This window comes from Macrotis lagotis, chromosome 1 (genome assembly GCF_037893015.1).
Source record: "Macrotis lagotis isolate mMagLag1 chromosome 1, bilby.v1.9.chrom.fasta, whole genome shotgun sequence".
Classification (NCBI taxonomy): domain Eukaryota; kingdom Metazoa; phylum Chordata; class Mammalia; order Peramelemorphia; family Peramelidae; genus Macrotis; species Macrotis lagotis.
The window spans coordinates 348,588,778-348,605,333 of NC_133658.1; the positions used below are offsets into that span (position 1 = coordinate 348,588,778).

The 16,556-nt window shown below is 34.4% G+C and overlaps 1 protein-coding gene across 2 annotated transcripts in view; it reads left to right on the top strand.

The window, feature by feature from the left end:
* DHX35 (DEAH-box helicase 35) overlaps nt 1-16,556 on the top strand; it is a 63,576-nt gene that overhangs the window by 29,852 nt on the left and 17,168 nt on the right. Inside the window, exons 9-16 of one of the 2 annotated variants that reach the window (XM_074211963.1) lie at nt 296-408; nt 1,693-1,789; nt 2,801-2,959; nt 4,639-4,849; nt 8,498-8,622; nt 10,132-10,186; nt 14,191-14,286; nt 16,000-16,094. In XM_074211963.1, the coding sequence (XP_074068064.1) occupies nt 296-408; nt 1,693-1,789; nt 2,801-2,959; nt 4,639-4,849; nt 8,498-8,622; nt 10,132-10,186; nt 14,191-14,286; nt 16,000-16,094 (951 nt within the window). The remainder of the gene's footprint in view (nt 1-295; nt 409-1,692; nt 1,790-2,800; nt 2,960-4,638; nt 4,850-8,497; nt 8,623-10,131; nt 10,187-14,190; nt 14,287-15,999; nt 16,095-16,556) is intronic. The other variant, XM_074211964.1, reaches the window with a different exon arrangement.

Below are 16,556 nucleotides of genomic sequence, written 5' to 3' on the forward strand. Positions count from 1 at the left end.
TTCAAAGTGCCTTACATGTATTATCTCATTTGAACCTCTTGAAGTATTATTACAAGTATTATTATTACCATTTTCCAGATGAAGAAACTGAAGATCCTAAGACTTACCATTGTATCACTGATAGTATATGTGAGATTCTAATCCAGGTCTTCCTGACTCTTAAGCTTATTACATTGTAACAATCCTATAATGTTGTTTCCCATTTTCCCTTGTATTTAAATTCTCTTTTTGTTTGAAATGTGCTTTTTTGGAGATGCATGGCAAATTTTTAACTTTTTTTAAATTATATTAATAGAAATTTCGGAATTTCTTTAATCAAAATGAAACCAGTGACCCTGGTAGAGATACATGTGTGATCATTACGGTGGAAGGGAGAACATTTCCAGTGGATGTCTTTTATTTACAGAGGTTTGTTGTTATTTCTGTCATTAAAATGATCTTGAAAACTATATCTATATCTAACTATATGCCATGACATTGCATGGCATATCTTAGGTTCTATTGCGAACTGCCAATTGACCATAATCCAATTGATTTTCAGCTCCCCAAAATATATTAAGGTATCTTAGAAAGGTAATCTGCTTTCATATGGAGATGTGTTTTCTTTTATTATATTAGTTGAAAAGAAAGACTTTGATTTAAGTGACATTTCACAGGACTTTCATGCTTTGACTCTCGGGATATTATAGACTCTTTGATGGTGAAAGGTTTACCTATCTTTCTTTGAAAGGGGAGTAACATGCATTCATTATACTTTTCCTTGGTTTGTTCTGTTCCATAGCATTATAAAGTTAGATATATAAAGTATAGTGCACACATCCATACAGGCAGTAATTGGCCTGATTTTTCAAGCAGGTAAATGCAGCATTTGAGATTTCCTCAACATAACATTTACATGAGTCTGAAATCAGAAGTCTTGGGCTTAAATATTGCCCCTGGCCCTATTTGTATAAATCGTGGACAAGTTACTTAATTCTGTGGAGCTTAGTTTCTCTATTTGTAAAATGAAAGTCTTGGACCAGATAGCTCTGAGATTCAATTGAGGATCCCAGTTTTTAGCTCTTGTGTAAGTAGGACTTCGGAAAGCTAGAAGCTTAATTTAACTGGTCCTCAGGCTTCCTGTCTTCTTGTCTATTCCAGGCTCTTGAGAGGTCTGTGGACGTGATAAGGGGTAAGACAAGGGGAAGGTTAGATAGGATGGCAATTCTAGCTGTTATAAATTTGAATTCTGAATGTCTGTAGATAATCTTTTAATTCAACCAGTTTTCTTTGAAAATGATAGGAGACACTGGGCAAAAGAATATCTGTGGATCAACCTTGCTAAGATTAAAAACAATTTGACATGTATGCCTTACTGATAGTGATTATTGTTTTTACAAAGAAAAATATAGCTATTTAAGTATTAAATGCCTTAATTTCATCTTTTTCATAAAATAACATTAAAAAACCCATAATATCTATGGAACTATTTAAGAGAATAACATCAAGTGACACATTTTGAAGGGAAACATTTTCTCCTGTATCCTCCTGTATACTAATTTTCAATTAGTTAGGCCTATATCTAACTGATGGGTGGCTTCTTATTTTCAAGAGACTGTGTTACTAAATTAACAAGGTAATGATTGATTTCTAATTAACATACAGGTTCTATAGTAAGTGAATTTAGTCAGTCTTTTTTTTTTTTCCGGGCAGTCCTGTTCCAGATTATGTCAAATCAACTGTGGAAACTGTGATGAAAATTCACCAAACAGAGGGTGATGGTGATATATTGGCATTTCTTACTGGCCAGGTAATCCCATTGGATTGTTTTTTTTTCCTCTTAAGGAGAAAAATTTATTAATTTATTTTAATTCTTTATAGTACAAGCCTTTCCCAATAACTATTCTTCCTGTGGTATCTTGTCTTATTTAATCATGCACACATATTGAATAGTTTAGAATGTAGATTCTTAATGCTTTCTTGTAGCATTTTTTTTTGGTGTTGTAAATCATTTGCTTCCTTAATTTTAGAAAGCTGACAGAACTCTGTGGTTTGAACTAATTTACCTTACTGCTTTAATTGCCAGTGAGTCATTAGCATGTGGGGGCTCAGTGTGAAGTAGTTAGTCATGTTCTAAATTGATTAACTTGTTTTGTAGGAAGGTGAATGGTGTAGCCAATAGTCCTTAAATCCATTTGACCTTTTTGTTTACAAAAGATGCATGTTTCCACATCTGATTTTTGTCAATGTAAATCTTGTTGCTGCATCCAGTTTTTCCCAGGAATAGTCTAGTGGTGCCAAGCAGTTTGATTGCAACAAAGCTCTTGTACTGGTCTGTTATCAGAACACTCTTCAACTAACTATTTGAGTTGTAATCCTTTCCACTGTTAAACATTTTCCACAACATAATGATCTTTCTTGAAGAAAGCTTGCTGCTGCCTTGCAGGTCACAGCTTGCAATGAATGTATGTGCAATGTTTGACTTTCAGTACAAATGCAGGAACACTGCAGAATTACTGTTTTGATTACCCAGAAACTTTTTTCCTTTCGTGTACAGTTCTTTTATTTGGGTTAGAAATTTTACACCTAAAATTTATCATCCAAGCAGTACTATTTTTATTTATCTAATGCTCAACCATTATCATAAATGAAGTGCTAGTTCTTTAACCTAGGTTTTCAGGCTTTGAAGTAAATGACATTTTTATTATACAGTATGGCTTCTCAAAGATGTTGAATATGAAATTCATTTTCAGTTTTCCACAAGTATCAAAAATTGCTTTTTTCCTTCTCTCATCTTTTCTCATTTTTCATTGCATTTTAGGAGGAAGTAGAGACTGTTGTTTCTTTGCTAATTGACCAAGCCCGAGCATTGTCTCGGACTGGTATGAAAAAGCATCTCCGTGTTCTCCCCATGTATGCTGGACTGCCTTCATTTGAACAGATGAAGGTGTTTGAAAGAATGTCACATAATGTTAGAAAGGTAATAGACTCCAATTTATATGTTGCTTTAAGGTTTGCCCTGTGCTTTATCAATATTATTTTAAAACAGTTTTCACATGATCAAGGATGAGATATAAACTTTTTTTAACTGGGTAATCCATTTTTATAGGAATATTTTAAAAATGAATTTAAGGAGGTATCTCATCAAAGGGTGTGTTGATACTAGAAATCCATAGTAACTTGTTAGATAGCAGTTTGAAAAAGATCTACAGATTTTGATGGGATACTCATTTGAGGATACTGAGGCCTAGAAAGGTTAAGTGATTTGCCCACCATAATAGGGTCAGAATCTGAATTCAGGCCTTTTAAGTCCATTACCCTTTTTTTTCTATTCTGAATTTGTGTATAACAAAGTAAAACAAAACTCAGTTAGGTTCCTGAGATTGACAAACCTGCTCTCTTATTGAAATGGAGCTAGAGGCCATAATCTCAGAGTATGGAGTCATTTGCTTTTCTTTCATATATTTAAATTTACCAACAAAACCACATTGATTTAATGGCTAACCCAGTACATGATATACTGATAACACCTAAGTCGATGGTAGATAAGCTATTAGAATCTTGAGAGTGTGGTTTTTGGTCCACTTGTTTTGAATCACAATTTGCCTGTAATACCACCTTGAATTCAAGTTTGGGTGTGTCTAAAAGCATTTATTTTTGAGCCTGGCAGGGATTCAATAGGGAGCATCATCTTGGAAAACTGGAGGATCCAGCAAGTCTTTTGCTCATTGTGTTTGGTTTACCTAAGTGCAGTGCTGCTGTGCTTTTTCCATTGGGTTGGCAAAAATACATAGGCAGGTCAAATTATGATTGCTCTCTTCAGCACCTGAGAAACAGGGATGGTAAGGTGAGAGGGAAGTGGGGGGGGAATGGAAGTTTATGGGTTCACTTCAGATTTTGGATACCATGGCAGTAGGTTCTTTTTCACCATCATGCAGCCTTGGAACATAGCTTGGTCAGACTATAGAGAGCAGAAGGAGGAGGGAGGAGACTTTTGTTCCATTTCTGGTTTTTATCAGTAATTTTCTGGGTAATCTTGGTCAAATCATTTAATTGCCCTTGCAAAAAAAGGGATAGGCCTTCCTATTTCAGAGGGAAATTGTCAAAGTCAGAATAAGGGCTATAAAGACAGTTATGAAAAATTTGAACATGCTCTGTAAGAGCAAGTTTATACCGTAGTTATACCAAGAAATCTTCTCTAATATATGCTGCTGATGATGTTAATAATGTTTGTCCTTTATTTTGAAGAAGACCATGACATCAGGATACTGATGCCATGACAATCACTTGAATTTGAGTGAGGGGGTGCTGTGTTAAGTCACCAGCCTCACTTTCTCCTCCAGAGTTACCTGGGTCCAGTGACCAGATATGAATCAGGACCACTGAAGGTACCCAGATGTGAGGCAGTCAGGGTTAAGTAACTTGCCCCAGGTCACACAGCTAGTAAGTGTCAGAGGCTGATTTTTGAACTCCTGTCCTCCTGATTCCAAGGACAGTGCTCTATCTACTGTGCCATCTAGCTGTCTCATTTAATATATGAAGATAAGGTCTGAACATTTGGTTACTTTAAAACTTCTGAATATTAGATTGTATTGGTATTTGTTTTAAATTGGAAAAGATCAGTCTCCTTTTAAAAAAATTATTTTTGCTTATCTTTAGGTGATAGTGGCAACTAACATTGCAGAAACATCTATTACAATCAATGGAATTGTGTTTGTGATAGACTGTGGCTTTATGAAACTTAGAGCCTATAATCCCCAAACAGCTATTGAGTGTCTTGTGGTAGTTCCGGTATCCCAGGCATCGGCCAATCAACGAGCAGGACGTGCTGGTCGCAACCGCTCTGGGAAATGTTACAGACTCTATACAGGTTAGTAGATTTAATTTTTAAAATCTTAATTTTAATTAATATTTTTTCTTTCACCCTTATTTCTGAAAATTACCTTATTCAGTTACTTACTGCTTTTACTAAAGATGAAATAATTTTTAATAATTCAGCATAACCAACCAATATATCAGTGTGTCTGATAGTAATATTCCACATTCCTAGTCTTTTTCTACAAAGAGGAAAAGAAAGTGTGACAAACGTTTAACATTAAGGGACAAAACTACATATTATATTTAATAGATATTAACATCCTATTCAATAGGTAGAAGTTATGACATTTTACAATGCAACAATGGTGCAGTTTTCAAAAGAAAATAACCATAATTTATACATCCATTTAAGTATCGTGTCCCTCAAAACTTGAAAGGCAATATATTTATTTTAGCAGTGCTGCTGCTGTTCAAACCTTTTGGAATTCTTTGAGAATTGCTTTCAGACCTAGTTTACATGCCTCACAAAAGAAATCAACCTCATTACTTTATTGTCATACCTTTTTCTTTTTTAACTCTTAACATAAAGGACAGCTAGATGACATGGTAGATAGAATGTTGAGCCTAGAGTTGGAAAGACCAGATTTCAAATTTGTCCACAGACATTTACTAGATGTGTGACTCTGGAAAAGTCAGTTGACCTCTGTTTGCCTCATCTGTAAAATAGGGATAAGAATAGCAATTTACCTCCCAGAGTTCTTGTGAGCTTCAAATGAAATAATACTTGTAAAGCACTTAGTATAATACCTGGTGTATAGTAGGCACTCTATAAATGTTAGCTATTAATCAGGGCTGTCCAAACTTACTTTTAAAAGTTTTTATTGAAACAATAGACAGTTTATTTTGATTTACCATTTTAGTGGGAGCTCTGCAGTAGTTGGACTTTGCTTGCTAAAGCATTTAGTAAACCCACAGGGGGCTGCATAAAATTGTACTGCAGGACCATTTTGTATAGCTCTGTATTACATCATTCAATCACCAACTTTTTTAATCACAGTTGGTTCTGCATGACTTCTGACAATTTCCAAAACTGAGTTCTCAAACAGGTCATTTTCTTTTCCCTTAGAAATTTTGACCTCCCTAGTTCTGTTTACTGAACTGTGTAGGCTTCTTTGTTTCCTTTCAGTTTCAGCCATCTACATCTTAGCTCTCATAATCATTTGTAAGTATTTCAGATTCTAAGACTGGTCCCAAATCTTACACCAAGGCCCTCAGTATTTGTGGGGGAGAATGGATCTCACTTAGAGGAACTAGCAGGGAAGCACATATGAAGAGAAAAACTCATTTATTCTGAGTAACTGCTAGGGTTGACTTTGATGCCACCAGTCTATTCTGGAACATCTGCCCCAGACAAAACTGCTTCTCTTACTACTTGTCTTTTGGCTTTTACACTCTTCAGTTGAACAAATCCTCCTTTCTTTACTCAAACTGCATTTACAAGCTCTTAAAATCACAGCTAGGTGGTACAGTGGATAGAGCACCAACCCTGGAGTCAGGAGTACCTGAGTTCAAAAATCACACCTTAAAGAGTGCTTTGGAATATGAATAAGTTACCTATAAGTCAGAGAACTGCAAAATTCTTTAGACCAGCTATACAGATAGGACTTTTTGACAGTTTCATTCAGCCAGTTATTCACTCACCTAGATTCTTTATTATCTGTTCTGTAGCCACATAGTTTAGTTTGACTGTTAAAGTGAGCCATACAAACTTAAGCTTACTAGGATACAAAGCAGCTGAAAGTGCCTTTCTTCCTTTCAGTTGTTTCTTTTCAAACCAGAGAGCAGCAGGCACTTCCCCTCTCTTCATCTGTAGATGGCACCAAAGGGTAGTAGGTGTGGCTGAAACTCTCAGCAAGTAAAATTATTCTCTTTCCCTTCAATCAGGAATCACTTCACTTAAGCAGCCTTCTCAGTTGATCATTTTTTGCTGCCACTACTCAAATTTCATAACTTTTCCACCCCATATAAGTCTTTAGATATCACTACAGATTTTTGTCACTACCCTTCAAATGAGGTTGCCGCCCAGGTTCCTCTAACTCCTGTGGCTTAAATGACAGCCATTTGGAAATAAGTGACTCATCTTTCACTTAAAAGTTGATCAGTCACCACCTTTCCCCCATAAAATCAGTAGTCGATATTGAATAATTCCTCAGGTACCAAATGTATACATCACTTCTCATTTTGTGAAATTTACTCTTTTTTGAAATAAAAGTTATGCTGGTGAGCTAAGGGACCATAAATGTCCTACAACTTCAAATCTTCAACACAGTCTTCCTCCTTTTGTATTTTGAACTTTCTTTTTACTCATTTAATAAATAAAAGTTCCTCTTTGTCCCTTTAAAGCAGCAAATTTATATTTTTTTATATCTAAGTATTATATCTATATAATTTATATAGTGATTTGAGTCATTATAGATCATTTTTCTGTCTCAATCTTACCTGGAAGCTATTTCTTAATGCACATATTTTAATAGTTTCTATTAAAAAGGAGTTTATTTTCTGCTTCTTGTAGGCATCAAAATATCTATTTCTAATAGTATTATTTTGCATCCTTTAACATTTGATAAAGCTTATCTTTTTATAAAACTACTACTTATTAATAAATTCATTAAAATTCATCCCTTACTAATTTCAGCTAAGCCTACTGTGTGATCTGACAGTCTTTTTATTTATCTCTTTTTGAATGTGATAGGGAATTCTCATGAAAGCTTACTTTTCCACTTTTCCTTAAATCCTCCGAGATCTACTCTTGCTATCTTTAGGTGATAGTGGCAACTAACATCGCAGAAACATCTATTACAATCAACATAATGTGTTTTGCGCTTTGTTGAGATTAGGATGGTAGCTCTCAAATTTTTCTTAGGATCATAGACTTAATTAGAAGAAATATTACAAACTGTCTTATTCACCTCTCCTATTTTACAGATGTTAAAACTATGGCCTAGAAAGGTTCTTCACACACACATAGTGTCAGAGGTAGAATATGAGTTAGTGTTTTCTGTCTCCAAATGAAATGCTCTTTCCACAGTACCACATTGTCTTTCTTGTCCAACTATTTCTCCTCCTCTTCTATCTTGTTAGGGGGAGGGGAATATATCATGATGCTTTGGGAAGACTGTTGGGATTGAAGTAAGAAGATGTAGCTTCAAATCCTGGTGCATCTATTTCTTACTTTTATAGCCTTGGACAAGTCACTTAACTGTTGTGGGCCTCAGATTACTTATTTGTAAAATGAAGTTATGAGACTAGATGATCTCTGAAGTCACTTCCTTCTCTGAATCTGTGATCCTATGAAGATGCTTCTCCATGGCTAATTGTTATGCTGCCGTGCTCTTAATGTTATCTCTTACTGCTTCCTATGCCTCATCACTAGTTCAGACAGATGTGGTATTATAGAATCCTGAAACTCTAGTTAGGAAACCAGCTCTGACAAGTAGTAGTACTGTGACCCTGACCAAATCATGTAAAACTCCCTGACCTTCAGTTTCCTCAGTGGAATATGAATATAATACTACCTTAGTGCTACCTACCACATTAGTTGTGGGGAAGGAAAGTGGTTTATTAACCTTAATAGAAGGATGAAATTGTTGATATTATGACTGTGAAGTTTAATTCCAGAATTTTTTTAACCTATCTTCAGAGGAAGACTTTGAAAAGTTGCCTCAATCCACTGTACCTGAGATGCAGCGTAGTAACCTAGCACCTGTCATCTTACAGCTAAAAGCCCTAGGAATTGACAATGTCCTCCGGTTCCACTTCATGTCTGTAAGTCCTGTCTTGTTTGAACTCCCTCTACTGGGCAAAAAGTGGAGCCTCATAATCTAGCTTCTAGTTTTATAAAATTGATTGCAAAGTATAGCAATTAAACATTACTGAAAATGTAATTTTCTCTATAGTTTCTTTGTAGTTTCACATTTAGAGTGCATGAAAACAAACCTTTTTTTCCATTTGCCATTTTTTAACATAGCTTCAGAAAGGTCAAATCATGTTCCTTTAAGCCAAATTAAGATGAGTATTAATTAAAGTATTTCCCAGTATAAGCAGTATAAAGGTTCCAGGTGGATCAGCTATTGGATAATAAATGTAAAAAATTTCATATAACAATTCAGGTTTTTTTATAGTGAGAAAACCTATACAAGCCTTTATGCCATTAAAGGAAGTACGGTTGCTTGAGGTAGGAATATTACAGTAGTTTTTTTAAAAAAAATACAGCTTTTGTTTTAAGTATTAGTTGCATTAATTATAGACTGCATTTTTTCAGAATCCTTTTCTGGCAGATTATAATATCAATGTGATTTGTCCAGTTGAAGCATATTGGAAAAGGCATTGGAAACTTATGTTCTATTTCATGTCATTAATTAATTAATTAATTTTGTATGCTTGGTCAAGTCACATAATTTCTGTCTTACTTTTTTAATAAATGATAAATTATAATTTTTTTCTCTCTTATTAGAAACACTGAAGCTTTGATGAAATCTAAGAGCTTGTAGAAAATATTTTATGAAAGTATTTATAAATTTAAAGTTGTGATAGTGTTCTTGTGACTACTTTTACATGAACATTTTTTTTTGGTTTTTGAAGGGCAGTGGGGTTAAGTGACTTGCCCAAGGTCACACAGCTAGGTAATTATTAATTGTCTGAGGTCATACTTGAACTCAGGTCCTCCTGGACTCCAGGGCCAGTGCTTTATCCATTGTGCCACCTATCTGCTCCTACATGAAATTTTTAAAAATCTTTAGAATTGTGAACTTAAAAATCCAGCAATAAAAAGAAGTAGATACAAAAAATAAAGGATAGCATATTATCCCAGACTCTGCTTAGAGTAAAAAAAAATAAACTAATAACAAAGAAGCTAAGAAAATGCTTTATTCTTTTTCATCCTAGATTGGCTCAGAGTTTTGCTATTTTTGACCTTGTCATTTTTTCTTTTTTCTTTTACTGTGACTATAATACAGAGATAGAGAAATTTTGGAAACCAAGTAACATGAAGAGATTAGACAGTCAAAATAGAAATTGGATTAAAGCTAACACTTTCCTCAGAATCAGAACTGTATAATAATCCTCCATCAGAAATATAGAATATGAATAGAATATGCTTTTGTACATTATCTGATTTGGTCCTATTCAAGGATATAGAACTTTAGTGTGCTATGTTTTAGTGTGATATGGCTAAATTATCTAGAATAGTTAACAGAATTCAGGGAAGAAATCTTCACAGTTTCACAACAGGGGTCCCAAAAGAGTTTAATTTAAACTTAAATGTTTTCTTTGCAGCCTCCTCCAGCACAGTCTATGGTTCAGGCTTTGGAGCTACTCTATGCTTTGGGTGGTGAGCATATTTTTCTCTTATTTGGCATTTACTTGTGATCATCTAATAAATAGGTGTAGCTAATTCAGATAATACACTGATACTGTTTGGGATATTAAAAGAATAGGAAGAAGGATTTGAGCCTTCATAGAGAAACAGACAAAAAACAGGATGAGAAATTATGTAGGGCTTTTCATTGATATCAATGGAGGAAGTATCCATATTGATGAAACTGGATATCTTTCAGAGGATCCAAGTATATAGATAAAAAATGAGAAAGTTGTTTTTTATCATATTTTGTTTCATTAAGCTAATCAGATGGTTATATTTTTCTATAGGCATGTCCTTTTTTAATACTTTATTTTATTTTTCCATTTACATGCTGTGGTAATTTTTCAGCATTCATCCATTTACAAATTTATAGGTTTCACATTTTTCTACTGCTCTCCACCTCCTTTCCCCCTCTCCATGGCAGTGATCAATCATGTACATTTGTGTTAATATATTTACACATTACTCATTTTGTGTAAAATGAATTGGGACTAAGGGAAAAGTAAGAAAACTGTGAGATAGGAAGAAAAAAACATGAGAGAAGTTTTTTAAAAAAAGTGAATATATATACATTCAGATTCCATAGTTGGTTTTTTCTCTGAATATGGATGACATTGTCCATTGACATGTCTCTCAGTGTTGTCCTTGATCTCTGAACTGCTGAGAGGAACAATGTTGTTAATGTGTACAGTGCTGTTAATGTGTGCAGTGTTTTCTTGGTTTTGCTCCCTTTGCTCAGTATTAGTTCATGCAATTCTTTTCATGCTTCCCTAAAGTCTGAGCATTCTTGATTTTATTTATTTAAGATATTTTTATTTATTTTTCCAGCAACGTGCTACAGTAGTTTTTACCAATCATTTTTTAGCAAGAGTTTGAGTTTTATATTTTTCTCCCTCCCTCTCTTTCCACCTCCCTCCCCAAATAGAAAACTATCTAATCTGGGCTCTACTTGTATAATGATGCTAAATATGGATTCATATTATTCATGTTGTGAAAGAAGAATCAAATCCAAATGGAAGGAAAAAACAGAAATAATGACAATGCATAAGACAGCTTTTAAAGATTGAAGATAGTATGCTTTGGTCTATATTTAAATTCCACAGTTCTCTCTCTGGATTAGAATTGTCTTTGATTATTGTACTGCTGAAATGACCAAGATTATCAAGGTTGATCTTCACCTCATGTTGTTAGTCTGTATAATATTTTTCAGATTCTGTTCATTTCACTCAGCATCAATTCATACAAGTTTTTCCAGATTTTTCTGATATCCTGTCCCTCATGACTTCTTTTTTTTTTAATTTTTAAAAATTTTATTCAAGGCAATGGAGTGACTTGCTCAAGGTCACACAGCTAGGCAATTATTAAGCATCTGAGGCCGGATTTGAACTTAGGTCCTCCTGACTCCAGGGCCAGTGCTCTATCCACTTGCGCCACCTAGCTGCCCCACTCCCATGACTTCTTTAAAGAACAATAATGTTCCATCACAAAAATATACCACAGTTTGTTCAGCCCAATAGTCATTACTTCAATTTCCAATTCTTTGCCACCAGAAAAAAGAGCTGCTATGATTATTTTTGTACATGTGGATTTTTTTATCCTTTTTTGTTATCTCTTTGGGATACAGACCTAGTACTGGTTTTGCTAGATCAAAGGCTATGCACATTTTTATTTCCCTTTGGGCATAATTCCAAATTGCTCTCCAGAAAGGTTGGATGAGTTCACAACTCCACCAAAATGCATTAGTGTCCCAGTTTTCTCACAACCCCTCCAATATTGCTCATTTTCCTTTTTAGTCATATTGGCCAATCTGATAGGTATGAGGTGGTACCTCAGAGTTGTTTAAATTTGCATTTCCCAGTGGATAAAGCACTGGCCCTGGAGTCAGGAGTACCTGGGTTCAAATCCGGTCTCAGACATTTAATAATTACCTAGCTGTGTGGCCCTGGGCAAGCCACTTAACCCCATTTGCCTTGCAAAAATAAATAAATTTGCGTTTCCCTAATCAATAATGATTTAGAATAGTTTTTAGTAGATAGTTTTAATTTCTTTATCCGAGAATTGTCTTTTCATATTCTTTGATCTTTTATCAATTGGGGAATGACTTATTTTCTTAAAAATTTGACTTAGTGGGGTAGTTAGGTGGCACAGTGGATAGAATACCGGGCCTGGAGTTAGGCAGACCTGAGTTCAAATTCGGCCTTAGACACCTAATAATTACCTAGCTGTGTGACCTTGGACAAGTCACTTAACCCTTTGCCTTACAAAAACCAAATAAAAAAATTGACTCAATTCTCTATAATTTTAGAAATGCCACTCATGATTTCTTATAAAACAATAGTGCCATAACATTCAGATACCATAGCTGGTTCAACCATTCCCCAGTTGGTGGACATCTCCTTCTGGACATCCAAATCTTTGTCGTTACAAAAAGATCTGCTTTAAATATTTTTGAATATGTGAGACTTTTCCCAATTTTTATGATTTCTTTTGGATATAAGTATGTTTTGCTGGGTCAAAGGGTATATGATCAATTTTATTGCTCTTTGGGTATAGTTCCAGATCAGTCATGGAAAACTATTACATGAAATATATTGGAAAACTATTACATGAAAATGCATTCTTATGAAAGAAAAGAAATTGCATTGATCTTTTTGATAATACTTAATGTCATATTGCATATAAAAATTTTAAGAAGTGTCAGCACAGGTATAAACTGTAAAGAAGAGTCTTGTAAAATCAAGCCATTTAAGACAGAACAGACTAGAAATTAGGTTTTTTCCCAGGGAATATTTATCTCAGGACAAAGAAAAAGTCACAGTCTGAATTTATAGTAGGAGAAAATACACATATTTTCCTTTTTTTTTAGTGATTCTGGATCCAAGGGACTATATTATACAGGATTATTAAAATTTAATATATTTTGACTTGTTTTAAACATTAGTATTAATTACCATAGCATAAAATTATCATTATTTCTTTTCTACTTTTAGAGAATTCATTAATCTTAGTTATCATGGTTCATAAGTTAAAGAAAAATGGAAGAAGTGTTCCTGTACAGTAGCTAATAAACCTATGAAATGCAGGAAATGATTTTAAAGTTTCACTTTTTGGAATAACAATTTCTTAAGTGGCCATTATATGTACAGCACTGTGCTAATCTTTATTGTGGTTTATAGCTTTATCAAATACTGCATAAAGGAACATTCTTTACCCTTTTCCTTTATTTGTAAACTTCATTTCCTCTCTGAAAGTTATTGAATTCATTCATTTATTCTGTAGCTAGTCAAAGTTTAAAGTAGAAAAAAAAATTTTTGGTTTTAAATACTTTTTAAAACTGTAAGTTCAGGGGTTGAGTTGTTTGGGGCTTTCAGGGACAAATGTTCTCTTTTAATACTTTTAAAACAACAGGATATAAATCATTAGGAGAATTTGTTCTTTGCTGATTTGATCCTGAAAAGTTAATGTTTTCTTTTTAAACAGGCCACTTTCACTAACATAAATAATTCTGTTTTATAGAATTAGCCACCTATATCTATAGCTGCCCTATTTTATGATTCTTTAGAGTTTATGTTGAAATATACCTATAGAATCAGGGGGCAGCTAGGTGGCGCAGTGGATAGAATCACAGAATTTAGGGGTTAGAAGGGACCTTCATCCAGCCCTTACATGGAAAAGAATTCCTTTTATATCATATCTGACTGGTAGGTATCTAGCCTGAGGGAAAGGGCCATTATTTTCTTTCTTGGCACATATATGGGATACAATTCTCATGCTATAGCCTTTATAAAAATTATCTCCAATACTATAAATGAATAATCTATTAATTTTAATTGGTCATCCAGCATTCAATTCAGCAAATATCGCTTTGATATTCAGTGGTACTTTTTGCTCACTGATTTCCATAAATCTTCTTTTATCTGCTTTTTTTTTCAAAACAGCAAGCCATAGTCATTATATTTCCATTCTTTTGGCAGGTCTGGACAAACACTGTCACCTAACTGAACCTCTTGGCATGAGAATAGCGGAGTTTCCTTTGAATCCCATGTTTGCAAAGATGCTGTTAGAATCAGGTATTAATAAACAAATAGCTGTCCTTGATTTTGGTTTATGAAAGAATTATTTTCTACCTCTATATAATCTTGTAGACTTGAGAATTAATAAATCCTAAATTGTGACAGAGGATGTCAGGGAGAAATCACATTCATATTCCTAGAAGTGTTTAATCTAAACTTGAGTGATTTGGGAATTATCTCTTCTAGACCTAATCTTGCAAATTGCAGGGGACTGTTCACCAATCAAAGGAGAAGAGTACTTAGTCTCTGTTTATAGATTTTTAAATTTTATAGGTAAAAATTAATTTGAATGAAAATATTATTGTATGACCATTTTTAGCCAATAGTCAAAAATATTTATTAAGCATCTACTAATAATTCTAACTTATGCTTAAGGGCATAAATACATATAAGAAGAAAAAGTCTTAGCCTTCAAGAAACTTATAATCTAATGGGGGGAAGAAAATACACAAAAGGAATTTGAAAACGGCAAGGAAGAATGGAAATAGAATCGTGATGGTCAAGGAGTTGAACCAAGCAGAGCAGTTGATGGAAAATTAAGGGTTAGCTATAAAAGAAGGCTTTGGAAGAATTTTTCTAACTATTAACTATTTTTTCTGATAGAGGAAGGCATTTCTTCTTATTAACAGCACAAACTTCCCTAACAGCATGATTCTTAAATTCATAAACCTGAATAGATTGAGAAGCTAATTAAGTATTTTTTTGAGTCTTGGGACAACAGACACACCCTTCCAATTAACCTGCTGTATATTGGGGAGGCAAGATTAAGTGTGGAAGAACTGGAGCCATACCAACTGTTTATAATTTCTGAGGCAAATGGCATAGGTTTGAAAAGCTAATGAAAGTTGAGAAGAGATTCCAATACACCATTAATTTTTTTCCCCCTGTCTGCTCCTCTCAACTTTTGTTCTATTTTCCACAGAATTTGCCTTTAGGGTGTTGCAGTTTTCATCTAGTAGGGGAGATTTTCTGATCCTGTGGAGTGTCTCTGTTTGGCTTATGGTGCTTTGGAGGACTTGGCTAGAGAGAAAGTGCATAGTGGAGAGAATGCTAGACTTGGAGTTGAACTGCCTGAGTTTGAGTTGCAGGCTCTGTCACCTGTTCACTTTGTGACCTTGAGCAAGTCACTTCACCTCTCTAGGCTTTGATTTTCTCACTTGTTAATACAGGTTTGACCAAATATTCTCCAAATCTTTTCTAGCTTTTAATATTCTGTGATTTTGAGTGAGTCTTCACTTGAAGGATAGCTATTTCGAGACAGAAACTAGTGGTCAAAGAGCACAGAAACAACAATAGTGGCAAAATCCATGTTTCCTGCCTCTCTTCTTCCTCCTAGCCCTACAACTCAGGCAATGGAAAATCCCTGCTGGTAGCAGGGAGAGAGCTTGGGAGCTAGAGGGAAATACTACCAGGTAAAGGTGAATAACTATAACCTGGACTCTCCTGCTTGGTTAATAGTTTAGCTGCTTTCTTTTCAGAATTCCATATTGTGTTATAATGAATTTCTATAAATTTATTAATGCTTATCTTACCACAAGGTCACAAATAATGCATTAAAAATTGTAAGCATTTTTGTGTCATGCATATTGCTTTGTACTGTAGCAATTTGTAATTTAATAAGTTAACAGTATAGTACCTATAAGTTTTAACCAAATATTTAACCAAAAAGACATTTCATGCCATAAATCAGGACTACTACTTGTCTTACAGGAAATTTTGGCTGTTCTCAGGAGATTTTGAGCATTGCAGCCATGATGCAGATTCAGAATGTTTTTGTCATTCCACCAAATCAGAAAACTCAGGCTGTAAGTCCAACTTTTGCATTAGTTCTTAATGCTTTTCAGCCAGCTCATTCAGTGTTGATTATATCACCAAAAGTTATTGAAAGGAAAGCACAGCTTTCTATTATTTCCATCAGTAGGCTTAATCATTTTTGTTTCATTATCATAACCTTTCAGCCCTGAAATAACCGGCCTCTCATTTCTGCTCATCATTGCACATGTCCATTCTTGTTGCCAAATTCTACAACCACTTCTTTTATAATTTCTTTTGGACACAGTGCTTTCTATCTATATTGACTTAGACACCTGTCACCCTTTTTTTTTTTTTTAGGTTTTTGCAGGGCAATGGGGTTAAGTGGTTTGCCCAAGGCCACACAGCTAGGTAATTATTAAGTGTCTGAGTCTGGATTTGAACTCAGGTACTCCTGATTTCAGGGCCGGTGCTTTATCTACTAGCCGCCCCCACCTTTTTAAACTTTCTCATTC